Below are 26,804 nucleotides of genomic sequence, written 5' to 3'. Positions count from 1 at the left end.
ACTGGCCCTCTTTTCACACCTGTCTGTCTATACATATCCAAGTCCTGGCCTAGACTCTCTCCACTTCAGTATTTCGAATTCTCTTCACTACATTCCATCTTCCTCTCATTGCTATTAAGAAGTCACCTTCTTCTTATAACATGTAACTGACTTTTCTTAACAATTAGACAAGCTCGTTCAGTCCACCTTTACACTTCTGGGTTCTGACTTAGACTATGCATATTCATTTACCCTTCCCTTTCCTCAAACTTTTATGAAGATGATATTTCCTATCAGACCAAGGAGTTTTTATGTTACACTGAAATTACATACAAATACATTTAAAACTAGTACAACAAATTTGTATGATGTATTACTTGCCAGTTATATTACGCAATTAAATAAACAAAAGAAATTAAAAATGAATGACTAATTAATATATTTGTTATACATTTCAGCCAAACAGTAAAGTGGCATAACATTGTCTTGCTATGAAGGAAGTGCTGAAAACATGCCCTTTACAATATCCTATTTGACAATTAAGAAGCCACTCAAAAAGAGATATGTATTTATGTAATTTTGTAATTGTGGGATATTCTTGAGAGTATTTTTTTATTTTGTTTATCTTCTTCACCAAAAATAAAAATGAAATTTCAAATAATTTTCATGTCTGAATACTTGTACAATATAAGGTGTCTAATATTCATCACCCAAAGATCTACTTTTTTGTTCTAAGAATTCAAACTGTGTACTGGGCATTGAACATTTGGCTTGCAAACAAAACTGAATGATGTTGGAAGTTATTGACTATGCTCAAATTTCATATATGTATGTTTAAAAATTTCCTTGGGCTTGAGCTGCATAGAGGCATAGATCTTATGTCTTGTGCTAAAAATGTATGATACTGTCTAACCAATTTCAGTGATCATATTAATGCAGATTTTGTTTTCCTGCATTTCTGTGCATGCTATAGTTATGTGCATAAGTACAGTTATACGTTTCCAGCGTACTTGCAGTAATATTTTAGTGGGTAAATAATTGTGATTTGCTTAATATAATGTATTATAATGTCTTATTTCAGAATATCACAGTGGATAAACAATTGACATTTGTTTAATATAGTGTACTGTATTGTGTTATTTTCAAATAATGCAGTATATATGACACAATTCCTCTTTGGTTACACAATGGTAGCAACGGATTCACAGTCATATATTTTGTTCCGTTTTGTAGATAATAAGTTTTCTAAGCTTTCAGTCCAATATTTGTTCTTTGCCTAAAATTTTCCCCGAAAACTTGCTCTGAATTCAGAACCCTCATTGTAATCTTACAGTTCCATGTTGCACTATGTAATACCAATGAGTACATCTGAAACATATCACATGTGTTTTAACTTTCTTCAGACACACAGTTATTTCTTCCAGGACACCATTTCTTTACTGGAATTGCTGAATGTCTTTTTTTTTTCTAGCCTCAATCTGAAATTGATTCATCACTGAGTAGTAGTTTTCACCTCGTTCGAAGAGACAGCATTCACATTTTGTCTTACGAATCTCTATCACAACAACCTACTCTTTCCATAACAATCTACAAATAAAGTCTGAAAGATTGCTATGATTATATCTTTCTGCATTTACAAATAATGTAACATTAACAATGTGGTCTCACATTTACACAAAATCAACAGTTTTCCAAAGTACATTTATGTGGTCTCAAGAAAAGAAGATATAAATTCGTTTAATATTTCTAACTGCTCTGCGAATCCCTTCCGAGTCTTGGTCCCATGCCAGTTTGCTGTTCTCTGTGTATGAACAGCATTTGATTTCGGACACTTCACAAACGCCTTATGATGTGGTGGAATGATTTATCTGCGCTCTGGAAAACTAAGGCTCGTTTGTAATCTTATTGGTATGCGATCCTCTCGTTTAGGAGGAGTGAGGGGGAGGGAGAGGGAAGAGCATCCCCCTTGTGGTGTGTCTGTGAGGAAACTGACTCCAATTTCAGTCTCGTCCTATACTGTATAAAGCTAGCTAATTCGTCCTTACTTGCAAGCTGGTTTCAAACTGATTAATAACCTACTAAGGGGATGGACAGGAGTTAGAATATGCAAAGAAGAAGGTTCTCATTTAAAAGACCATATACCGAAAATCAGGACTTTACACGTTGTCAACAACAACCTTCACATTGTACTGATACAGAATTCACAGCAGAAAATGGAATGCAGAACATTGATAAATACCCAAAGTGAGCCATCACTAAAAAGTTGCTATGAAGGAGGTGGTAACGAAGTGGTAGACAATGTGCAGTTACTCTAGAGGCCAAATTCTACCTTCAAGCCGATGATACAGTGAGGTGATCATTTCGAATTATATCAGAAAGATCACAGGGATAATTGAACTCATGACAAATGAGAGAACGACAGTGGTGAAGAGAGAAGGAGGGAGGGGAAGAGGTGGTTGGGATGTCTTCTTACCACATGGCGATGCCGACGGTACTTTACAGCATCCAGCTGGGCAAGGTAGTTGCTCTAGTCGCATTAAACGTATAATTTTTCCAGCATATCGAGGGTAGACTGAAGTCACCACCGACTTATTTGAAATGAGACTCAAGTTTTCTTTGAACTGTTCAGCAACTATATCTTCTGAGTCGGGGGTCGCTAAAACAATCCAATTAATAGTTTAGTCCGATTGTAAGGTTTAACCCCTACCCATACTATTTCATACGAACTATTGTAAGTAGGCTGTTTAGGTTTTTATGTTGGTAACGCCACGTAGCGCTCTGTATGAAGATCACTGACTGTGCTGTGTGCAGGCTGTGGCTGGTTGGCATTGTTGGAATATTCGCTATTGTAGTGTTGGGCAGTTGGATGTGAACAGCAGCGCGTAGCGTTGCGCAGTTGGAGGTGAGCCGCCAGCAGTGGTGGGTGTGGGGAGAGAGATGGCAGAATTTTGACGGCTGACACCTGGACGTGTGTCCATCAGAAAGAGTAAATTTGTAATACTGGATATCATGAACTTATATATATATATATATATATATATATATATATATATATATATATATATATATATATATATATATATATGATGACTTTTGAACATTATTAAGGTAAATACATTGTTTGTTCTCTATCAAAATCTTTCATTTGGTAACTATGCATATCAGTAGTTAGTGCCTTCAGTAGTTAGAAACTTTTATTTAGCTGGCAGTATTGGCGCTCACTGTAGTGCAGCAGTTCGAGTAACGAAGATTTTTGTGATGTAAGTGATTCATGGAAGGTATAGGTTATTGTTAGTCAGGGCCATTCTTTTGTAGGGATTCTTGAAAGTCAGATTGCGTTGGGCTAAAAATATTGTGTGTCAGTTTAGTGTTGATCAGAATAAGTAAAGAGAGAAATGTCTGAGTACGTTCAGTTCTGCTCAGCTGTTTGAAAATCAAATAACGTAAGAGGTTTATCAGCACAATAATTCATTAATTTTTCTAAGGGGACGTTACATATGTCGACCCTTAGCCGAGGATACCTCACTGGAATCTTCTGATTTTTCTTGTAGTTTGTGTAATCAGTGTAGCTACTGTTTATTGCTAGCGCGTAATTGTAGAGAGAATCTCCTTTGTAGTTGTAGTATTTCATTGTTGTACAGTAAAAAAGTTGTGGCATGCATATAGATTTGCACCAAGTATTTCGCAGCTGCGCTTGCAATTAAAGAGATATTATTTTAGGTGCTATGCTAATGTGTTTTCCTATTTTTGCTCTTCAAATTGTGCTTTTCTTATTATCGTGTGAAATACGTGATAATTATGCGAAATACATATGAAGACGTTTTCTTGAGCTGCTAGCAGCTCACACGCAATGGAAGTATCTTAGATGTTGTAGCTACAAATCAACTGACTTATCAACAATGTCAGTGTAGAAACGGGGATTAACGATCATGATGTCATTGTAGCAACTATGATTACGAAAATTAATAAATGAGCCAAGAAGCCTAGGAGAGTGTTTCTGCTAGTAGGGCAGATAAACAGTTATTAGTATCTCACATAGACAGCGAATTGGCAACACTCAGTTCCAGTAAGATGGACGTAGAGGAATTATGGGCAACATTTAAGCCGACTGTAAACCATGGTCTGGAGAGTTACACTATGTAATCAAAAGTATCCAGACACCCCCAGAAATATACGATTCTCATATTAGGTGCACTGAGCTGCCACCTACTGCCAGGTACTCCATATCAGCGACCTCAGTAGTCATTAGACATTGCAAGAGGGCAGAATGGGGCGCTCCGCGAAACTCAGGGACTTCGAGCGTGGTCAGGTGATTGGGTGTCACTTGTGTCATACGTCTGTACGCGAGATTTCCACACTCCTAAACATCCTTAGGTCCACTGTTTCCGATGTGATAGTGAAGTGGAAACTTTAAGGGACACGTACAGCACAAAAGCGTACAGGCCGACCTCGTATGTTGACTGACAGACCGCCGACAGTTGAAGAGGGTCATAATGTGTAATAGGCAGACATCTATGCAGACCATCACACAGGAATTCCAAACTGCATCTGGATGCACTGGAAGTACTATGACAGTTAGGCGGGAGGTAAGAAAAATAGGATTCCATGATCGAGCGGCTGCCCATAAGCCACACATCACGCTGGTAAACGCCAAACGACGCCTCGCTTGGTGTAAGGAGCGTAAACATTGGACGTCTGAACAGTGGAGAAACGTTGCGTGGAGGACGAATCACGGTACACAATGTGGCGATCCGATGGCAGAGGGGTGGGTATGGCGAATGCCCGGTAAACGTCATCTGCCAGCGTGTGTAGTACCAACAGTAAAATTCGGAGGCGGTGGTGTTATGGTGAGGTCGTTCTTTTCATGGAGGGGGCTTGCACCCCTTGTTGTTATGCGTGTGCACTAGCACAGCACAGGCATATATTAATGTTTTAAGCACCGTCTTGCTTCCCACTGTTGAAGAGCAATTCGGGGATGGCGACTGCATCGTTCAACACCTGCACCTGTTCGTAATGCACGGCCTGTGGCGGAGTGGTTACACGACAATAACATCCCTGTAATGGACTGGCCTGCACAGAGTCCTGACCTGAATCCTGTAGAACATCTTTGTGGTGTTTTGAACGCCGACTTCGTGACAGGCCTCACCCACCGACATCGGTACCTCTCCTCAGTGCAGCACTCCGTGAAGGATGGGCTGCCATTCCCCAAGATACCTTCTAACACCTGATTGAACGTATGCCTGCGAGAGTGGAAGCTGACATCAAGGCTAAGGGTGCGCCAACACCATATTGAATTACAGCATTACCGATGAAGGGCGCCACGAACTTCTAAGTCATTTTCAGCCAGGTGTCCGGATACTTTTGATCACATAGTGTAGGTGCCTAGTAAGTGGATAAATGATGGAAAAGACCCACCATGGTTTAATAAGAAATTAGGAGGATGCTGAGGAAGCAAAAGCTGTTGCACTCTTGGTTCAAAAGAGAAAGCACAAATCACGACAAGCAAAAGTTATTAGAGATTCGTACGTCTTTGAAAAGATCTATGCACGAAGCGTACAACAGCTACCACCGTCAAAATTGGCGAATAACACGAGAAAATTCTGCTCCTATGTAAAATCGCTAAGCGGGTCTAAGGCTTCCTTTCAGTCCCTCGTTGACCAGTCTGACGTGGCAGTTGAAGATAGAAACCGAAGGTCGAAGTTCTAAATTTCACATTCAAGAAATCGTTCACATAAGAGAATCGTATGAACATACCGTCATTTTACCATCGGACAGACTCCCGTATGGACGACATAGTAATAAGCATCTCTGGCGTGGAGAAACAACTGAAATATTTGAAAGCAAATAAACCACCAGGTCCGGATGAAATCCTAATTCTGCTTTACAAAGAGTGCTCTATGGCATTGGCCGCTTACCTAGCTTGCATTTATCGTGAATATCTCGCCCATCCCAAAGCCCCAAGCGACTGGAAAAAAGCGCAAGTCACTCCAGGACATAAAAAGGGTAAAAGAACGGATCCACAAAATTACAGACCAATACCCCTCACTTCAGTATGCTGCAGAATCCTTAAACATATTCTCAGTTCGAATATAATAAATTTTCTTGAGACTGAATAGCTTATGTCCATGAATCAGCATGGTTTTAGAAAGCATCGCTCTTGGGTAACTCATCTTGCCCTTTTCTCACATTATGTAGTGCGAACTATGGATGAAGGTCAACAGGAAGATTCCATGGCTCTAGATTTTCGAAAAACATTTGACACTGTGCCCCACTGCAGGCTGTTAATGAAGGTACGGGCATATGGAATAAGTTCACAGATATGCGAGAGGCTCGAAGACTTATCAAGTAATAGAACCCAGTATGTTGTCCTCGACGGTAAATATTCGTCAGAGACAAGGTTATCATCGGGAATGCCCCAGGGAAGTGTAATAGCACAGCTGTTGTTTTCTATATACGTAAATATTTCGACGCACAGGACGAGCAGCAATCTCCGATTGTTTGCTGATGATGCTGTTGTGTATGGTAAGGTGCCGAAGTTGGTGTGACGAATGGCTGCTAGCTCTAAATGTGGAAAAATATAAGTTAATCGAATGAGTAGGATTAAAAAAACCTGTAATATTCTGTTACAGTATTACTATGCCCTCTTGATGCATTCTAGTCACATAAATATCTGGGCCTAACGTTGCAAAGCGATATGAAATCGAACGAGCATGTGAGACCTATGGTAGGAAAGGCGAATGGTCGACTTCGGTTTATAGGGAGAATTTTGGGAAATAGTGGTTCACCTATAAAGAAGACCGCATATAGGACGCTGATGCTGGACGCTGGAGCGACCTATTCCTGAGTACTGCTCGAGTGTCTGGGATCCGTACCAGGTCAGGTTGAAAGAAGACATCGAAGCAATTCAGAGGCGGGCTGCTAAATTTGTTACCGGTAGGCTCGAATAGTACGTGTTATGGACATTCTTCGGGAATTATGTCCATTATAATTATCCGGGCTGTTATGCCGTGGTTTGTTGATGAATTCTGTGTCAGTTCCCAACGTTTCGTCTCCGACTGCGGGAGACATCTTCAAGGGGGTCCGTAGCTCGCTACTGACAGTCAGTAGCGAGCCAGTGGGTGTGTTGGACCTTCCATCGAACAACGGACCCCCTTGAAGATGTCTCCCGCAGTCGGAGACGAAACGTTGGGAATTGACACAGAATTCATCAACCGACCACGACATAACAGCCCGGATAATTATACTGGACATGATATTTCCGGCCGTGAAAGTCTACATTTTAGTATTCTTCGGGAACTAAGTGAGAATCGCTGGAGGGAAGGCGACATTCTTTTCGAGAAACGCTATGGAGGAAATTAAGAGAAACGCCATTTGAAACCTCCTGGCGGATTAAAACTGTGTGCTGGACCGAGACTCGAACTCGGGACCTTTGTCTTTCGCGGGCAAGTGCTCTATCAACTGAGCTACCCAAGCACGACTCACGATCCGACCTCAGCTTCAATTCCGCCAGTACCTCGTCTCCTACCTTCCACACACTCCGCTGCAGAGTGAAAATTTCATTCTGGAACGACATTTGAAGATTACTGCCCAACGATTCTACTTCTGCCAACATACATTGCGCTTAAGGATTATGAAGATAAGATTCGAGAAATTAGGGCTAATAGGGAGGCATATAGATAGCCGTTTTTCTCTCTCTCTGTTTGCGAGTGAAACAGGAAAGGAAATGACTAGTAGTAGTACAGGGTATCCTCCGTGGTACGCTGGCTTGTGAAGTATCTATGTGGATGTAGTTTCCAGAATTTTGACAGAATATCTCCAAAGTGTTTCTGTCTTCTGTTAGATAAAGTGAAGGACAGCATTCACAGAAAAGGAACGAAACTGGAATGTTTGAAGACACAAAGGAATTAATGAAAGTTGCTACCAGTGGGCACTGATTTAAATCAATGGGAAAAGCTAGGATTCGAACCGGAGTCTCCCGCTTACTAAAGCTGCGCCATCCAGCACAGTGGTCATTGTAACTGCACGAACATGTCTGGAAGAACAGACACCACACATATAATAAAAGCGAGGATGACCATAGATCACTTCATTGTGATTGCACACCACGCTTAAGCTCTTATGGGAACCGGCGAAATGTCGCGAGTAATGAGGATAACGGGCAAGGGGCACTACATCAGTAGTGTGTATATGAGTTGAGAATTTGTGTCTGACAGGAGGTGTTCTACAGTAGTCCATGCAGATGCAAAGACCTCTGTGTCTGGATGGCGCAGTGGTCAACGCATCTGCCTCGTCAGCATTTCCAAAAGAACAGAAACAACATAAACAATTAAGGCAAGGACGACCATTGACCACATCACTGCGGATGCACACCAAACTCTAAATCTTACAGGAAACAGTGAAGTGGCGTGAGTCATAAGGTTAATGAGAAAGCGGCACTGTATCATTAGTGTGTGGATAAGCTGAGAATTTGCGTCCGATGGGAGGCACGCTAGGGTATTCCATACAGTTGCGATGACCACAATGTCCAGATGGAGCAGTGGTCAGCGCATCTGCCTGGTAGGCAGGAGACCTGGGTCCAAATCTCGGACTGAAACAAATTTTCAACTTTCCCCATTAATTTAAATTAATGTCCTCTGGCAGCTAATGTCATCAACTCCCTTGTGTTTCGATTCATAGTGGCTGAAGGATCAAAATGGTGTCTGTTCTTTTGAACATGTCTGAATGAGCAGACACCACGTATTTGGAATGTTTTAATCATAATTCCTATTTTTCATACGTTTTTCATTTGGGTGTAAGTCTAAATATTGCTGATTTTGTGAGAGATGTTCGAAATATTAGGATACTTTTCCAAAATCAGATGATCCGTAAATATTTCACTGCTTGCTATCAGAAGTTCCACGTTACAGGACATAAACAAAATGACTGGATTCCAGTCATTGCCAAAGCCGAGGACAATGGATTCCTACTGCACTAGGAGAGAAGAATAAGACATAGTATCCGGCAACCGTGAATTTGTCATAGCAGTGCAAGGAAGCCGAGAGGTAATGGAAAAAGATCTGTCGCTAGATAACAGTTAAGTTTTCCCTATCTTGTATGATAATCATCTGTCAGTAAGAAGTGCCATGAAGAAATCCATACTTGACATATGGCAGTACATCTCAGCTGAAAAACGGAATTTCCACGAACAAGTACCAAGTGAATAGCTGTTTTTCATGTCTGTCTGGCAAAACCCGTTGATTGAGGAAAGCTCTACACGCTTAGTGTAACTGCAACAGGAATAATATTAAATTTTTCCGTAGCTTCCGCTGCAGTTTGTGCAGATTTGTATTGCAGTAAACATTGTGAGTTTTGACGTGTGTTTTCAGTTTTCATTTTCTCACCATAAGCTTTCTATTTTCGAAATAAATTACACAGAAAAATGGTGTGTTCCAGCAGCATAGCATTGTAACGGAATAGGATGACCATTGATCGTCCAGGAAAATAAAAAATAGTGCTATTTTTCCAATGATAGAGTAAGTAATTGTGTAATGACGATTACAAAACTGTACAAATTGGCGTTTTACCTCATATACACTGCCTGTAGGTTTAGAAAACATAGATAAACAAATAGGTTCGCATAAAACAGCTAGAACACAGTAAACTTTACTTCATTACTCGCTGGAAAACATGCAATTTGTTCGTAAATATGTATACAAAAACAGTTATTGAATGTTTCATGAAGAAAACTCTTGTGTAGATAATAAAAATTGATTACACTACCGCTCATTAATTTCAATACAACACAAATCAAACGGTATTTCTCACAAAATATAATTATATTAACTTCCACATATTTAATACAATCACAATCATTATATTTTACTTTCATCAAAAGTATTCTCCTTTGGATTTAATAATTGCCTCACAAACTCGAGGCATGTGGTCAACCAGTTTTTGTGGGTATTGTGAATCTATATGATTCCACACATCCTTAGCAATATTCCAGAGATGTTCCTTGCTGGATATACACTCCTGGAAATTGAAATAAGAACACCGTGAATTCATTGTCCCAGGAAGGGGAAACTTTATTGACACATTCCTGGGGTCAGATACATCACATGATCACACTGACAGAACCACAGGCACATAGACACAGGCAACAGAGCATGCACAATGTCGGCACTAGTACAGTGTATATCCACCTTTCGCAGCAATGCAGGCTGCTATTCTCCCATGGAGACGATCGTAGAGATGCTGGATGTAGTCCTGTGGAACGGCTTGCCATGCCATTTCCACCTGGCGCCTCAGTTGGACCAGCGTTCGTGCTGGACGTGCAGACCGCGTGAGACGACGCTTCATCCAGTCACAAACATGCTCAATGGGGGACAGATCCGGAGATCTTGCTGGCCAGGGTAGTTGACTTACACCTTCTAGAGCACGATGGGTGGCACGGGATACATGCGGACGTGCATTGTCCTGTTGGAACAGCAAGTTCCCTTGCCGGTCTAGGAATGGTAGAACGATGGGTTCGATGACGGTTTGGATGTACCGTGCACTATTCAATGTCCCCTCGACGATCACCGGTGGTGTACGGCCAGTGTAGGAGATCGCTCCCCACACCATGATGCCGGGTGTTGGCCTGTGTGCCTCGGTCGTATGCAGTCCTGATTGTGGCGCTCACCTGCACGGCGCCAAACACGCATACGACCATCATTGGCACCAAGGCAGAAGCGACTCTCATCGCTGAAGACGACACGTCTCCATTCGTCCCTCCATTCACGCCTGTCGCGACACCACTGGAGGCGGGCTGCACGATGTTGGGGCGTGAGCGGAAGACGGCCTAACGGTGTGCGGGACCGTAGCCCAGCTTCATGGAGACGGTTGCGAATGATCCTCGCCGATACCCCAGGAGCAACAGTGTCCCTAATTTGCTGGGAAGTGGCGGTGCGGTCCCCTACGGCACTGCGTAGGATCCTACGGTCTTGGCGTGCATCCGTGCGTCGCTGCGGTCCGGTCCCAGGTCGACGGGCACGTGCACCTTCCGCCGACCACTGGCGACAACATCGATGTACTGTGGAGACCCCACGCCCCACGTGTTGAGCAATTCGGCGGTACGTCCACCCGGCCTCCCGCATGCCCACTATACGCCCTCGCTCAAAGTCCGTCAACTGCACATACGGTTCACGTCCACGCTGTCGCGGCATGCTACCAGTGTTAAAGACTGCGATGGAGCTCCGTATGCCACGGCAAACTGGCTGACACTGACGGCGGCGGTGCACAAATGCTGCGCAGCTAGCGCCATTCGACGGCCAACACCGCGGTTCCTGGTGTGTCCGCTGTGCCGTGCGTGTGATCATTGCTTGTACAGCCCTCTCGCAGTGTCCGGAGCAAGTATGGTGGGTCTGACACACCGGTGTCAATGTGTTCTTTTTTCCATTTCCAGGAGTGTATTACCTTCCCTGATACGTCTGTCCATTTGATCCCAGACCATTTCAATGGGATTACAATTGGGGCTTTGGGACGGCTATACCATATGATTCAGTGCTTTCTGTTTTTTTCCTGTGATGCAGTTTTGTTCGTATAGTATGCCGACCGATGTTTTGGGTCATTATCCTGTGGTAAGATGAACCCTTTCCCTATTAAGCGCAATCCACTTCGTGTTGCATGATACTGACGTATGCGGTGGTACTGCTCCTGATCCATACATCATTCTTTTTTCACAATGTCGCCAACTCGATCTCCAGTAAAACACCCCCAAACTATAACAGAACCTCCACCATGTTTAACTGTAGGTAGAACACACTGCTGGGCTATCCTTTCCGTACAAATCGGCGAACGAATATTATCCTTCTGGTTCCGAAAATCTCGATCGGCGAATAACACCTTCGTCCCCTGTTCCGATGTCCAATTACGATGTTTTCTAACCCATTAAGGTTTCCTCTGTTTATTTATGGGCCTTAGAAGGGGTTTTCTTGCTGTTACACATCCTTTCAAGCCGGCTTCAGTCACTCTCCTTTTTACTGTTAAAACGGATATTGTTGTCGTGTTCATTTCTACCAATTCTGCACGAATTTGCAGCGCTGTTTTGAATCTCTTTCTCTTACTGGTAATTCTGATATATTTATCATCACTTTTAGTTGTTTTACGAGGTCGTCCTGGTCGTGGTATGTCCTTATTGCTACCTGTTGTCTTCTGACGGTGAAGGGTGGATTGCAATCTCTGTATAGGCACAATACATTGTTTTGCAATTTGGCGAATAGATAAACCTGCTTGGCTAAGTGCTACAATTGCAGCACTTTTTTCTATGGATATCTCCACTCGTGGAGCCATACTAGCGATATGCACACTTCAATGTCACTAAGGAACTGACGTGCAGGAACCACGTATTACGTCGTAGCAATGCTTGCCGTTCGCTGCGGACATCACATCACTACAGGGAAAAATACAGGTGCACCAAATGCGGCTTCCGTCGGCAAATAGGTAAACAAACATATCAGATAGGTACATAACCAGAATGAAATTTTCACTCTGCAGCGGAGTGTGCTCTGATTTGAAACTTCCTGGCAGATTAAAACTGTGTCTCGGACCGAGACTCGAACTCGGGACCTTTGCCTTTTACGGACAAGTGCCCTACCAAGGGCTGACACTGACGGCGGCGGTGCACAAATGCTGCGCAGCTAGCGCCATTCGACGGCCAACACCGCGGTTCCTGGTGTGTCCGCTGTGCCGTGCGTGTGATCATTGCTTGTACAGCCCTCTCGCAGTGTCCGGAGCAAGTATGGTGGGTCTGACACACCGGTGTCAATGTGTTCTTTTTTCCATTTCCAGGAGTGTATTTACACCAACTGTCTTCTTCTTTGGGACACAAGCTATGTTGGGGATTTTCATCGTCTTTATTGTTTACAGTAATAACACATACCTTTGGCTTTCCAACATTTCTCCTTTTCTTAAAAGCCTTCAGAGGATTTCTAATAACTTTACTTTTACTCATTATTATACTTCAACAAAACAGAGACTCAAGAAACAGAATTAATTACGAATATTTTCGAGATAACGACAGAGTAAATAAACATGAAACAATCGACAATCACACCAGCGATATGTATTGAACCATCACAGGTTAGCCACAACACATGCTTTATCTCACATCACTAAAATGTATCTGATGAACACAGACGTTAATAATAACACCATTTGACAGCAGTTTAACAGCGCCACAGTGGGTCACGCCCATGTAGAACACATTTCAAAAAAAATTTAAAAATAGTTGTAGTCTTCGGAATTGAATAAATTATATATCTATTAAAAGGTAATAGTCTGCAGATTCAGAAAACGCAAAAAAGTAAAAATTGAACTTTTCATGATTTTGAGCCTTTCCGGAGCCCCTTAAGCATGTGACGACTGAAGGATCATTGCTAAGCTCTTCCGCTGTTCCTTCCCTGAAACACTCCTGACCTGCCACTTGTCACCTCTCATCACTCTTTCAATGACCAACGTGTAGTCATAATTCAGCCTGAACATCAGCTGGTTCCCCATTATTTCAATAGAAACGGTGCAGACTAACAACAAATTAGAGCGCAATACTCGTCGATTATCACCCGTGCATCGGCTGTTACACAAGCACACTGCAGTAGGGATGTGACCTACACCGGTAGCGTCGAGGAAACTGTTTCACCGTGGCACTCGTTCTGGACCTCAGACGCCTTTGCAAGACCCTTCTGGATATGGCAATTGTGATTAGAAATAGTTACTACGTCTGCGAGCAACAGAAGGTGAAACCTTTCATCACATGGCCACCGCCACGCTCTATCTCTCAGTGATTCTCCATACCAGCTCGTCCGGAAAAAAGTCCTACCAAGGTAGTATTTCGGTGGTCTTCCTCACTCCCACAGCAGCAACTGCCGCCTGTCTCTCAAACACCCGCTTGTCTGCTCCGTACTGATGACGCAACCAGTTGTTTGTTCAAATGGCTCTAAGGACTATGGGACTTAACATCTGAGGTCATCGTCCCCTAGACTTAGAACTACGTAAACCTAACTAACCTAAGAACATCACACACATCCATGCCCGAGGCAGGATTCGAACCTGCGACCGTAGTAGCCGCGTGGTTCCGGACTGAAGCGCCTGGAACCTCTCGACCACCGCGGCCGGCCAGTTTGTTTGTGACAGTGTTGTGCATCTCATTGTGGTGACAGCAGACCAAACTTCGTGTCAACCGCCTTACGTTTACCCAAACTATTGCTATTGATGTAATTTCTTCCCTAAATTTACGTATATTCTTTGTCGAATCTTCTTTCATTTAAAGAGCATGACGATACAGCTTCAAAATAGCATTACAAATATGACTGTTTAATTATCAGATACTCAACAATGAAAGTAACGTTTTTGTACATTATCCAACAGATAGCAATCGTTGTTAAGTGTTTACGTGGACTTAGTACATCCTGCCGCTATCGTACAGTTAAAAATGAAAATAGAAGTATTATCACGTAAGTTACCACTTACTGATATGAGCAGCTTTTTTAACTTTTTAAGATCAACTATCTGTAGCGTACGATAAATAGAAAAGTTACTCAGGTCTTGAGAGCTTATTGAAAGTTCAGCATTAAAACTGCAATGAACAACATTAAATGCACTGCTGCAGTCGATCAAATGTAGAACCTCCATTCTTGTTTTTGTTTTTATCGATCTCAGGTCGACAGACAGTATTGTGTGAGAAAATAATCTCTGTCGAGGGAATCCATACTGTCTTATATGTCATTTCTGGAGCAGTCTGCAGTTCGTGTTCTTTGCACTCGACCCATTTTCGTAGTTTGGAACCAGAATGACTTGCTTGGTATTTAACAGGGGCGGTTCTAGAAGTCGGTCAAGGGGGGGGGGGGGGAGTGGGGCGAGGGGGTTTGGGGGAATGGAATATCGCTTAACAAAAGGAGAGTTGGGGTCCTCCACCGACAAATTGGTAAAATTTGGTGTTGCTTAAAGTAGTTTTTGGTAACTTATTTTGGAGTTCAGGGTAAAAACGTATCTACAGAATGTGTATGACCAGGAAAATAACACGATTTGATCCAGATATCCCGCGATTTCGAAGTTTTTGTCTGGGGTCAGGAATTTAAGTGTTGGTAGGCATACCCGGCATATTTAGCTTTCTTGATTATTGTAAGTGGTACTCCTACATTAATATACATCCAATGTATATTAATAAATAATAAGACGCCCATTTTAAGTTAAATGATATTGGTTTAGATAGTAAGCTATTTGCCGCTCTTATTCTTTTGTTAAAATATGTTTGAAATATATTGCAACCTATACTCCCTATACTCCATTTGGGGGGGGGGGCTATGCACCCACAGCAACCCCCCCCCCCCCCGCCCCCCCGCTCTTATGCCACCGCCCCTGGTATTTAACCTCTGCTCATCCTGAACACAGAACCTTTCAGATTCTTATGGTCGGTTTCACCACACACAGTCGCATGTACGCAATAGGTGGTGTTAAGTGCTTTATCATTAACTTCGTCGAAAGTAGTTCTTACGACAGCCAATGAAACCGGTTTGCGCCCCTCTCAGGAATGTCGCATGTATTATGCAAGCCTTGTTTTGGGTTCTGCGGGATGTTCAGTTTACCTTAATTCAGCTGTGTACACTTTCCACGCCTCTTTATTCACTAAATATGCAAATGTTCTAATATTTTGAGAACATGCTAAAAATATGAATTTTTTAAAAAAATGTCTGTAGTTATTCGCAATATAGCACATTGATTTTAAATACATATTGTGGTACAGCAACCAGACGTCAGAACTGCTATTTAGTTTACACAGTATTAATTTATTTTCACTGTGTGACATTACGTTTTTTTCTGAACTTTGATACCATACTCTTATGTGCCGTTACGTTTTGTTTTTAATATACTTCTTAGCCCCTGGACAAAACGAGTTTTCATATGTTAATATATGTTGATACAGGGATTAGTGATCACAAGGTCGTTGTAGCTAGGCTCAATACCGTTTCTTCCAAATCCACCAGAAACAAGCGCAAAATAATTTTATTTAAAAAAGCGGATAAAGTGTCACTAGAAGCCTTCCTAAGAGACAATCTCCATTCCTTCCGAACTGACTATGCAAATGTAGACGAGATGTGGCTCAAATTCAAAGATATAGTAGCAACAGCAATTGAGAAATTCATACCTCATAAATTGGTAAGAGATGGAACTGATCCCCCGTGGTACACAAAACAGGTCCGAACTCTGTTGCAGAGGCAACGGAAAAAGTATGCGAAGTTCAGAAGAACGCGAAATCCCGAAGATTGGCTAAAATTTACAGACGCGCGAAATTTGGCACGGACTTCAATGCGAGATACCTTTAATAGGTTCCACAACGAAACATTGTCTCGAAATTTGGTAGAAAATCCGAAGAAATTCTGGTCGTATGTAAAGTACACAAGCGGCAAGATGCAGTCAATACCTTCGCTGCGCAGTGCCGATGGTACTGTTACCGACGACTGTGCCGCTAAAGCGGAGTTATTGAACGCAGTTTTCCGAAATTCCTTCACCAGGGAAGATGAATGGAATATTCCAGAATTTGAAGCACGAACAGCTGCTAGCATGAGTTTCTTAGAAGTAGATACCTTAGGGGTTGCGAAGCAACTCAAATCGCTTGATACGGGCAAGTCTTCAGGTCCAGATTGTATACCGATTAGGTTCCTTTCAGATTACGCTGATACAATAGCTCCCTACTTAGCACTCATATACAACCGCTCGCTCACCGATGGATCTGTACCTACAGACTGGAAAATTGCGCAGGTCGCACCAGTATCTATTGATACGTAATCAGCTTGGTTTCAGAAAACATCGTTCTTGTGCAACGCAGCTAGCTCTTTATTCGCACGAAGTAATGGCCGCTATCGACAGGGGCTCTCAAGTTGATTCCATGTTTCTCGATTTCCGGAAGGCTTTTGACACCGTTCCTCACAAGCGACTTCTGATCAAGCTGCGGGCCTATGGGGTATCGTCTCAGTTGTGCGACTGGATTCGTGATTTCCTGTCAGGAAGGTCGCAGTTCGTAGTAATAGACGGCAAATCATCGAGTAAAACTGAAGTGATATCAGGTGTTCCCCAGGGAAGCGTCCTGGGACCTCTGCTGTTCCTGATCTATATAAATGACCTGGGTGACAATCTGAGCAGTTCTCTTAGGTTGTTCGCAGATGATGCTGAAATTTACCGTCTAGTAAGGTCATCCGAAGACCAGTATCAGTTGCAAAGCGATTTAGAAAAGATTGCTGTATGGTGTGGCAGGTGGCAGTTGACGCTAAATAACGAAAAGTGTGAGGTGATCCACATGAGTTCCAAAAGAAATTCGTTGGAATTCGATTACTCGATAAATAGTACAATTCTCAAGGCTGTCAATTCAACTAAGTACCTGGGTGTTAAAATTACGAACAACTTCAGTTGGAAAGACCACATAGATAATATCGTGGGGAAGGCGAGCCGAAGGTTGCGATTCATTGGCAGGACCCTTAGAAGATGCAACAAGTCCACTAAAGAGACAGCTTACACTACACTCGTTCGTCCTCTGTTAGAATATTGCTGCGCGGTGTGGGATCCTTACCAGGTGGGATTGACGGAGGACATCGAAAGGGTGCAAAAAAGGGCAGCTCGTTTTGTATTATCGCGTAGTAGGGGAGAGAGTGTGGCAGATATGATACGCGAATTGGGATGGAAGTCATTACAGCAAAGACGTTTTTCGTCGCGGCGAGATCTATTTACGAAATTTCAGTCACCAACTTTCTCTTCCGAATGCGAAAATATTTTGTTGAGCCCAGCCTACATAGGTAGGAATGATCATCTAAATAAAATAAGAGAAATCAGAGCTCGAACATAAAGGTTTAGGTGTTCGTTTTTCCCGCGCGCTGCTCGGGAGTGGAATGGTAGAGAGATAGTATGATTGTGGTTCGATAAACCCTCTGCCAAGCACTTAAATGTGAATTGCAGAGTAGTCATGTAGATGTAGATGTAGATGTAGATGTAGATGTAGGTCTCAACTGCCGTCCGGTTTGTGATAACAACATCCCTCTACATTTTATGCAGGCTCAGGACTGTCTACGCTCATGGTACATAGGCATGTCTAAATTATTGTTTGTTCTTTTATTTTATCGTTTTATTTTTTATCTTTTTTCTTTCTACACTATAACTTCAGCAAATAACGAAACTTCCCGGCTTATTTAATGAATTTTAATGTGTAACTCAATTTTTTGTAGAACCAAATTTTTTAAACATATTCTTAAATCCATCCCAGTTGTTATATATTCTTACTAATGAACATGGGGATGCTTCTTCCCACCTGCTGAATATGTGTGGGAATTGGATAGACGTCCTAAGCCCCTTCTATCTCCTCCCCCTCCCCCCTTTCTCTCGCTATCTGTGTCCCTTACCCTCTTCCCCGACGCCCTCTCTCCAATTTCTCCTCCCCATGTCTTGATACATCTTCTCCTTCCTCCTCTCTATGTCTACTTCTCGACGCCTTTCTGTCCGTCTCCTCTTCTCCCCTGCGTCTAACCTTGATCCTTGTTTATTGTCATTGCAAACGAAACCTTAGTGTTCGCTTAAAATGAACGGCTAAATCGACTGAGATAACTGACATACGGGGCACGAGAGAGACCCTTTCAGCTGCTGAAACTGTGAAGCTGGTGGCTTTAGTGACATATTTCGCATATTTTTTAATCTGCGAACTGGTAGGAATACAGAATTAGTCACAAATACAACTTTCCTGTTTTCTTTTACAACCGAGTGTGAGGAAGAAGACAAGCCCACTCATTGTTGTGTATACAATTTGTGTGTAAAATTATTTATAAGGAGAAAGAATACACCGTATATGAGAAAAATGGTTCATCTAATGGTTTAAAAGCTATGCTATCGTGGTTAAAACTGACTGCTTTCTTCCTCACAGTCGGTATGATTGAAAACATGCGATCACTTCGTTGTTTAAAAAAGTTAGCCTCTGTCCGTATAAATGTTTATTAGAGTATCGTATAATACTTTGAAGTAAGTCAGTCAAGAACTTTTCGAGATTTTTCCGCCCGAAAGTTTATTAGAGTATCGTGTAAAAATCTGAAACAAATTGGCTATGAACTTTTCGAAATTTCGGTAACAACTTTAAACAACGACTTGTCTTTATACAGTAGTATGTAAGTATAGGTAATGCCTTGCAGCCTTTTGTCAAGACCTATGTATCTTCCTCTTCCGTTTTGAAGCGGCACGTCAGTGGAATCTATTTTAATTTCAAGTATAGCATTTACTGCTTCCTCCTTCAGCTTATCAGGAAGCATACGTTCGGATGTTTTCGATTTATTGAGGAGTTTAGTTTCCTATGCCAACCGTCTACAGCATTCGTGGTCCTGTGACACTAATTGAGAACATTCCATATTTCATTTGGTATGTTGAGATGTTCCTTAATTGATTGATCATGTTATCTGCAAATTTCGTGACCTTTTGTTTGTACTGTTCTCGGGCCTCCAGCCGGGCGCAATCGTTTTCAAACCACCTTAGAACACAGTCCCAAAAAGGTCCTGAAGGAGGTGATTGAAATACGTGTAGCTGATGGGCTGATCAACAGAGACGCCGGGTTCAACCTCAGCAAAGCCTGGGACCCAGCACTCAGCCAACTAAAAGCACAGCGCCGACCCAAAGCGACTTCCGTGCCCGACGAAGGCCACAGGACATCTGATGGTCCACAGTTCGCATCCAGCAGCCTGCAGCCCGCCCCTGCCCACCAACACTCCACGCAGCGGAGGAGATTCAGCGGAGACGCTCAGTCTGCAGGTATCACCTGAAGATGACGGCAAGGAACGCTGTCGAAATATCATGGTTTGAAAACGACTGCGCTCGGCTGGAGACCCGAGAACAGTACAAAGAGCTAATTCGCCGGGAAAGCCTAAGATCACACATCGTGACCTTTTCTCCACTGGACATTTCTTCCATTATTACCATCCATACTTCACCAACAGTGTTCGGTGAAAGATGTGCATGGAGGAAAACAATCGGACGTCTTCTCAATTCCTGTAACGGGCAATTAATCTTAGTTTCTGTATTTTCTTCCACAGACATTGGTTGAAGTGAAATTAGCAACCGGAAAGGGCTCTTTCGGCGAAAATTGTTTTCGTAGCTTTGAAAATTGTAGCCATTACAAAGTCTAGCACTGCAGTTTTCGGTGACCACCCAGGCATCTAATCTTTCGCTTAAAAAGTATTTAATATTTGTTTTGACGTTTGTCTGTGAGCTAAGCAAATAAAACAGGAAATATCTTCATCCCTTCTTCTGTGCTTCCAATGTCATCGTGTATAGTGGACACATTTTAAAATTGTTTCAAACAATCGTCAAATGTCCCATACATAAGAACAGTTCCATTTTCACAAAGGATTTTCTCCCTTCTTCGCAACCGAACAACAGGATTCTTTTGTCAGGAACAGACCCAGCGTCAATTTTTCAAAAAATCTTTGGTTCATTTCAAATGCCTTCGCTCAGCTGAATCTCCGAATTAGTGCCAGGATTCAGGTTCGTCCCAATATTTTCTCTTCTTGCGTTACACAATCCAGTCTTGGAGTTTGGGACAAAATTTAAACTTTTATCTTTCAAATCTTGAAATTACTCTTTAAAAGCCTGAAAACATGGACTGATTTTCCTTCGTGGACTCTTTTCTTTCAGTTATGCTTTCGTTTCTTAATCAGCACATCTGCTTCGTCGGGTTGTTGTTCAGCCATGATTCAGCATTTGCAGTTTTTAAACGGACTCAGCACTTACTCTATTCGTACTTCACGCACAATCAGTTTGTGCACTCATAACATTTTCTATGAATATTGTAGCGATAACCATCCTTGAGAATACACTGCTTCCGGTCTTTGCTGTAATTATTTCCTTTAGTCACAGTATATGAAATTCCGGTAGCTCCGGCCTACGAAACTATATACGGAAACAATGGCTGTGAGCGATAACATATCCGCGACGGCGATAACATATCTGCTGCTGGTGAAATCAGTTATGGGGAAGGCTCTTGTCGGAAAACCCACGGTGCAAAACTTGGAAATCCCACAGTATTTTCGGCACTTACAAAAGAATTGGAAACACCACGATCGGAAAGTCCACATAGACCCTGGGAATGAGCATCTTGTAGACACTGAAGCCAGTCAGCTGTTTGCGTGCTACTGTCGTGAGGGTCCATGGAGAGTGGTTTGAAGGATAGTGGAACCACAAGTAGGCGACAAGGCATTGTACCTTGTGATGCAGATCAGGTTGGATAGGTTTACGGATGAAGAGTTAAATCCATTTCGTTTATTGGTTCACTGAATGTTATGGAAGAATGTCACATCGACGCTATTTGGAACTGTTCTCGCAGCGTCGGCAAGCACACCACAGTATTTTCGCATCTGAAGGTTGTTGCATTACTCTGTGTTCTGTGTTGTAAATTTCGGCGATAATGAAGGGTTTTACTCTTTGTCGAAGGTAGTTTCGCGGAAACAAATGTAACTGAGCTAGTAAATCGAATTAATCATAATTGCACTATTAGTCAGTGACGCGCTGCCAGAGACCATAGGTCTCGTGCTCCAAAATACTCATAAAATATCCCTGAACAACTTACTAAATTTTGTCTGTGGAGTTAGATTGACACTACAAGCTGTGCGAGGAGAGTAATGACACTGACAACAGTGCGAGCGAAATAGCAACGCTGTGTTTTTCTCCTTGTGTAAACCGGTGTGTTCATCCCTTCCAGATGCTCAGTCCGAGTTTCAGCTCCGTACAGCCATCATGTGATTTCTGAGAGCGCCTGCAATAAAGTCGAGTTTTTGTTGTGTGTTACGAAAATCGATCAGCGGAATTTAGAGCAACGTTACGCCGTCAGGTTTTGTGTTAAACTTGGGGCATTCGCAAGTGTGACCTTCTAAAAGTTGAAACCTATGGGGAACATTCCTTATAAAGAGCACAAGTTTTTCGCTGGCACCAATCATTTTTGGAAGGCCAAGATCACACTGAAGGTGAACCTCGCTGAGCAACATCATCAATTTCAAAAACCGATGATAACGTCGAATGTGTGCGTGCTCTTGCGACATCAGATCGACGTTTCACAAAAAGGATGATGGGTGGCCTGATAAACTTACACACTTTCACCGCACATCAAATTTTGAACGAAGATTTGGACATGCGAAACGTTTGTGCCAACATGTTGCCGAAAACCCCTACAACTGCGCAAAAGAGCGATCGAACAAACGTTTATGTTGGTCTTTTTGAGAGGATTGCCAATGACCACTAATGGTTCAGCTGTGTGACCACAGGTGATGAATCCTGGATTTTTGGGTACGATCCTGAAACGAAGCGGCAGAGTGAGGAGTGACACATTGAGACATTCCTTCGACCGTAAGAAGCTCGAATGAGCAAATCTAAGGTCAAAACAATACAAATTTGATTTTTTGACAGTAGAGGTATCGTTCGTAAGGAATTTGTTCCTCCAGGACAAACCATAAACCAACTGTGTTACAAAGCTGTCCTTGAAGGACTTGGTGAATCGAGTGAGATAGGATAGTGTAGACAAAAGGATGGTGTGTCATGACAACGCCACAAGTCACAGTTATATTTGGCCTTAAAAAGCGATTGTTCCACAGCCCCTATATTCACCTGATCCTGGTGATTTTTTTCTTTTCCCGAAACTGAAAACTCTCTTAAGAGGATGACATTTTGGGAATCTAGAGACCATTTAAAAGAATGAGACTGATATATTAAAAGTCCTCTCAGCTGAAGCTTTTCTGCGCTGCTGCCTAGACTTGGGAACTACTACTCCGCCCCGACGTACAGCTGCCGAAGGCAACTGCTTTGAAATGGATAATACTGTTGTTTGAAAAAAAAAACGTCTTCGTTAGATTAAAAAATCAATCTCATTACGATTCACACATACCTCGTATGTCTTGCTGGCAATATAAATAACAAATCGCTCCTCAGAATAAAGCATACAGTGGTTTTTAATGGACGCACTCGTATTCTTATCGGAATAGTTCAAACGATTAAAGTGATGTGTTTCTTTAATCTAATCAGCAACTTTATATAAAGGCTCTTACGGCGTCGCGAGAGTCTCTCAGCTGAACAACGGAAATAGCTTAACTGTAGACACAAACATGTGGAAGATCGTGGTGTGTGCATTCGCAGTGGCCTCTGTCTGGCCATGTGTGCAGGGCGCACCACGGATAGTGAATGGCACCAGTGTCGACATCCAGGACTACCCGTGGATGGCGTCCATTCAGTTTGAGGACGGGCACAAGTGTGGCGGCGTTATTATCAGTGAGACTTGGGTCCTGACCTGTGCAGAGTGCGTACAGAAGTTCGATCCCTCGTACTACTTCGTACGCGTTGGCACATCCATCCGGGACACTGGCGGCATTCTCTACAACGTTACCAAAACCGCCCACAACAGCCACTACAGCTCCACCTCCATGGACTACGACATCGGAGCAGCGCAGATACTGGGCACCTTCACCTTCAATGAGAAAATTCAGGTAAATTAATAAATGGCTCTTAAATAATTTTTCGTCACTAAACGTTGAAAAGTACAAGCTGTTCAGAAGTTGTTATTGGTTTCCTCCCAATAACAGGGTGTAACGCGTACAGGTGCAAATATTTTTATATATGGCACCTAAATATATACACACGAGTGTGTTCGTCATTTTTTTCTCAGCTTCGAACAGTGTTCCCTGAAACATGTAACAAACATTCCTACCTGATGAAACTTCCTGGCAGATTGAAACTGCTGCCGGACCGAGACTCGAACTCGGAAGCTTTGCCTTTCGCGGGCAAGCGCTAGAGCAGTTGCACGCAAAAGGCAAAGGTTTCGAGTTCGAGCCTCGGTCCAGTACACAGCTTTAGTCTACCAGGAAGTTTCATATTAGCGTACGCACCGCTGAGAAAACTTCATTCCTTACTACCTGATGTTTTCTGCAGGGTCATAGCTGCATCAACAAGTGGAGTACACCTGTCAGTATAGACCAACCGTTTTCCATCCACTCGTCAACACTTCAACACCTGACGTGTTGCCTACAGGAAAAGAAGCATAAATGGCTTGCTCTTGCCACATGTACTTGGAGGCACTACCCAACCTAAAAACATATGACTTGTGATAGCTATAATTGTTAGTTTGTATATGACGTAAATACTGGTGTAACGTTGTTCAGTACACCGTTCTAAGTCACCAATAGAAATATCTGCAATTATACCTGTTACACCCTGAATATGTGAAACAGCTAGCATACTGTGATTACTATGGTTCCATTATTTCATACGAGCTTATTCTTTTTTTTTTAATAGAAGGGGGTATTCATCAAGTCAACCGAGTCCGAAAACGTTTAATACGAATTATCTGTGGTGTGAACTCAGGAACGTCTTTCAGAGTACGTTCAAGGAACTGGCTATACTTTCTACTGATTCCCAATATATTTATTCCTTAATGAAATTTACAAATTTATCGTAAATAGTTTATCTTCTTTTCAGGCCAACAGCCCAATTCGTGAAATCAGTGCCAGGATTAAGATTAATCTCCATAAATATTTAAAGTGATTCAATTGGTCCAGAAAGGTGTCCATCACTGAAGAACACAACATTTGCGTTAACTTACCAGCGATCATAAAAAGTTTACCTACTTATAAAGTTCAGTTTATGAGGGGCATGATAGATTTATTAGTGGCCAACTCCTTTTAATCCATTCACAACCAACCGGATGCATATTTTATTAACAGTATCGTACATTGTTAGTGTTACGTAAAGTCGGACTTTGCAGGTCTGCAGTGCAGTGATCAACGTAAAGAAGAGTTTGAAACTGATTTTCTATTGACGTTCGTGGCTACAACAGTCCAAGAGTTACCATTAGCAGCTGCTAGTTTTGTAACTAGGTTTGTTATTGTCAACGGCCCTGCCGCAGTGGTAACACCGGCTCCTGTTAGACAACCGAAGTTGAGAGGACCGCGCTTGGCTAGCACTTGAATGGCCGTAAGGTCTGCCGAGCACTCTTGAGGCAAGTTGAGGAGCTACTTGATCTAGAAGTAGCGGCTCCAGTCACGAAAACCGACAATGCCCGGGAGAGTGGTGTGCTGACCACAGGCTATTCACATCCAGTAACGTCTATCGGCAGAGGATGACATAGGGGTTGGTCAGTGCCGTTGAACCTTCCGAGGTCTCTTCAGACGGAGTTTAGTTTAGTTCTAGGTTTGTTATTACATCTCAGATGAAAGTATGTTCTCAATTTCTTTTTCTTATTCCACATCCAAGATAGCCATTTAATTTGAGATCTGTCAAAGGAACATTAGTATATCTCATTACTTACTGATATGGATTCTTGTTTTGTGACGTATTGTACATCCCCGTGAATGTCCTCACTTTGTATTTATGGAACTAAAAATTTATCTAATTTAATCTTACGTATTTCGTTACACAACTTTCTTGAAGATTTGTATGGTGTGCATATAGTTTCAAGAAACTGTAAAACTCTGCGCATTGATGGAAAGAGGAGGATGTGAAAGACGTCTACATCCAGATACACACTCTGTAAACCACTGAAGGGTGTCATGTAATGTACTTAACTTGATACATCCTCCCATGCTGATTCCTGTTAATAACATATGGAGAGCTGGCAGAATAACTCTTTAAATCCCTCTGTGTGAAGTGGTAAAAAGGAAAGGAAAGGGGAAAGACTAATGAGATCAGCTGCATCGGGACTTTATGAGGGATCAACGACAAGTGGAAATGCGTGCTGGACTGGGATTGTGACCCGAGATCTCCTGCTGAGTAGGCAGCTGCGTTAACCGCTGCAACACCCGAACACAGTGTTTATCGCAAATACACAGAATGTCTTGGCACTCTCTCCAGCCAGGGGTGTGGACGGTATGGCTCAAATGGCTCTGAGCACTATGGGACTCAACATCTGTGGTCGTAAGTCCCCTAGAACTTAGAACTACTTAAACCTAACTAACCTAAGGACATCACACACATCCATGCCCGAGGCAGGATTCGAACCTGCGACCGTAGCAGTCGCGCGGTTCCTGACTGAGCGCCTAGAACCGCTAGACCACCGCGGCCGGCCGTGGACGGTATGTCTGGATTCTTCACTTGATACTTGTTCTTGAAAATTTTGTAGTTTCCGCAGGATATTTGGCTGTACATCAAGTGTGAGGTAACAAACCTGTGACCATTCATGCCTTCTGCTTTTTATATGTTGAATATCTCGTGTTAGTCCCATCTGATATGAGTCTCACACACTTAAGCAATATTCTAGAATGAGAGGCATAACTGATCTGTAAGCAGTCTTCTTTATAGGCTGACAGTATTTTCCCGGTATTCTGCAAATGGAACGAAGTCTTCCACCTGCCATGCCTATGACTGTGGTGACCGCTCCATTTCATATCCCTACGAATTGTTACACGCAGGCACAGCTTTCAGAGGCTCCAGCCTTGGATTTCTTTAGTTTTTGAAGAGTACACGCTGTGTGTGTTGTAGACCCACACGAAAACTTTAAGCCGCACGGCACTCTGTTTCCACAGCAAATACTTACCTTCCAAGTGCTTTATTTTAGCACATGCGCTACCCACTAACGTAAAGCTGTGACTTGCCACGGCTGCCTTACGTTGCTTTCAAATACCACAGAATCATACGATTAAGGAAGTGTATACACCGGTAAGAGCAAAAGAATTGCTTCGACAGTTACAACACTGAAGCTGTGGTGAAGCCTAACTCTCCACTGTATCGGCTCTACAACGTCTGCTAATAGCACAAAATTTTGTGGGATCCTCATGGGATTTTAGAAGGAATGGAGTGAAAGCAATAGCAGATTC

General features: G+C 42.6%; 1 protein-coding gene across 2 annotated transcripts in view; it reads left to right on the top strand.

The window, feature by feature from the left end:
- Positions 1–26,804, top strand: part of LOC126253225 (trypsin-2-like) — a 79,108-nt gene that overhangs the window by 29,851 nt on the left and 22,453 nt on the right. The window contains exon 1 of one of the 2 annotated variants that reach the window (XM_049954412.1): positions 23,077–23,483. The exons of the other annotated variant lie outside the window; for it this stretch is intronic. Within the exon in view, the coding sequence (XP_049810369.1) occupies positions 23,106–23,483 (378 nt within the window). The 5' untranslated portion in view covers positions 23,077–23,105. Of the gene's footprint in view, positions 1–23,076; positions 23,484–26,804 lie in introns of those variants that run through there. 2 annotated transcript variants of the gene reach the window in all.

Source organism: Schistocerca nitens, chromosome 4 (assembly GCF_023898315.1).
Source record: "Schistocerca nitens isolate TAMUIC-IGC-003100 chromosome 4, iqSchNite1.1, whole genome shotgun sequence".
Lineage (NCBI taxonomy): Eukaryota > Metazoa > Arthropoda > Insecta > Orthoptera > Acrididae > Schistocerca > Schistocerca nitens.
The sequence above is the reverse complement of the archived record's forward strand: the minus strand, read 5'-3'. Positions and strand labels throughout refer to the sequence as shown.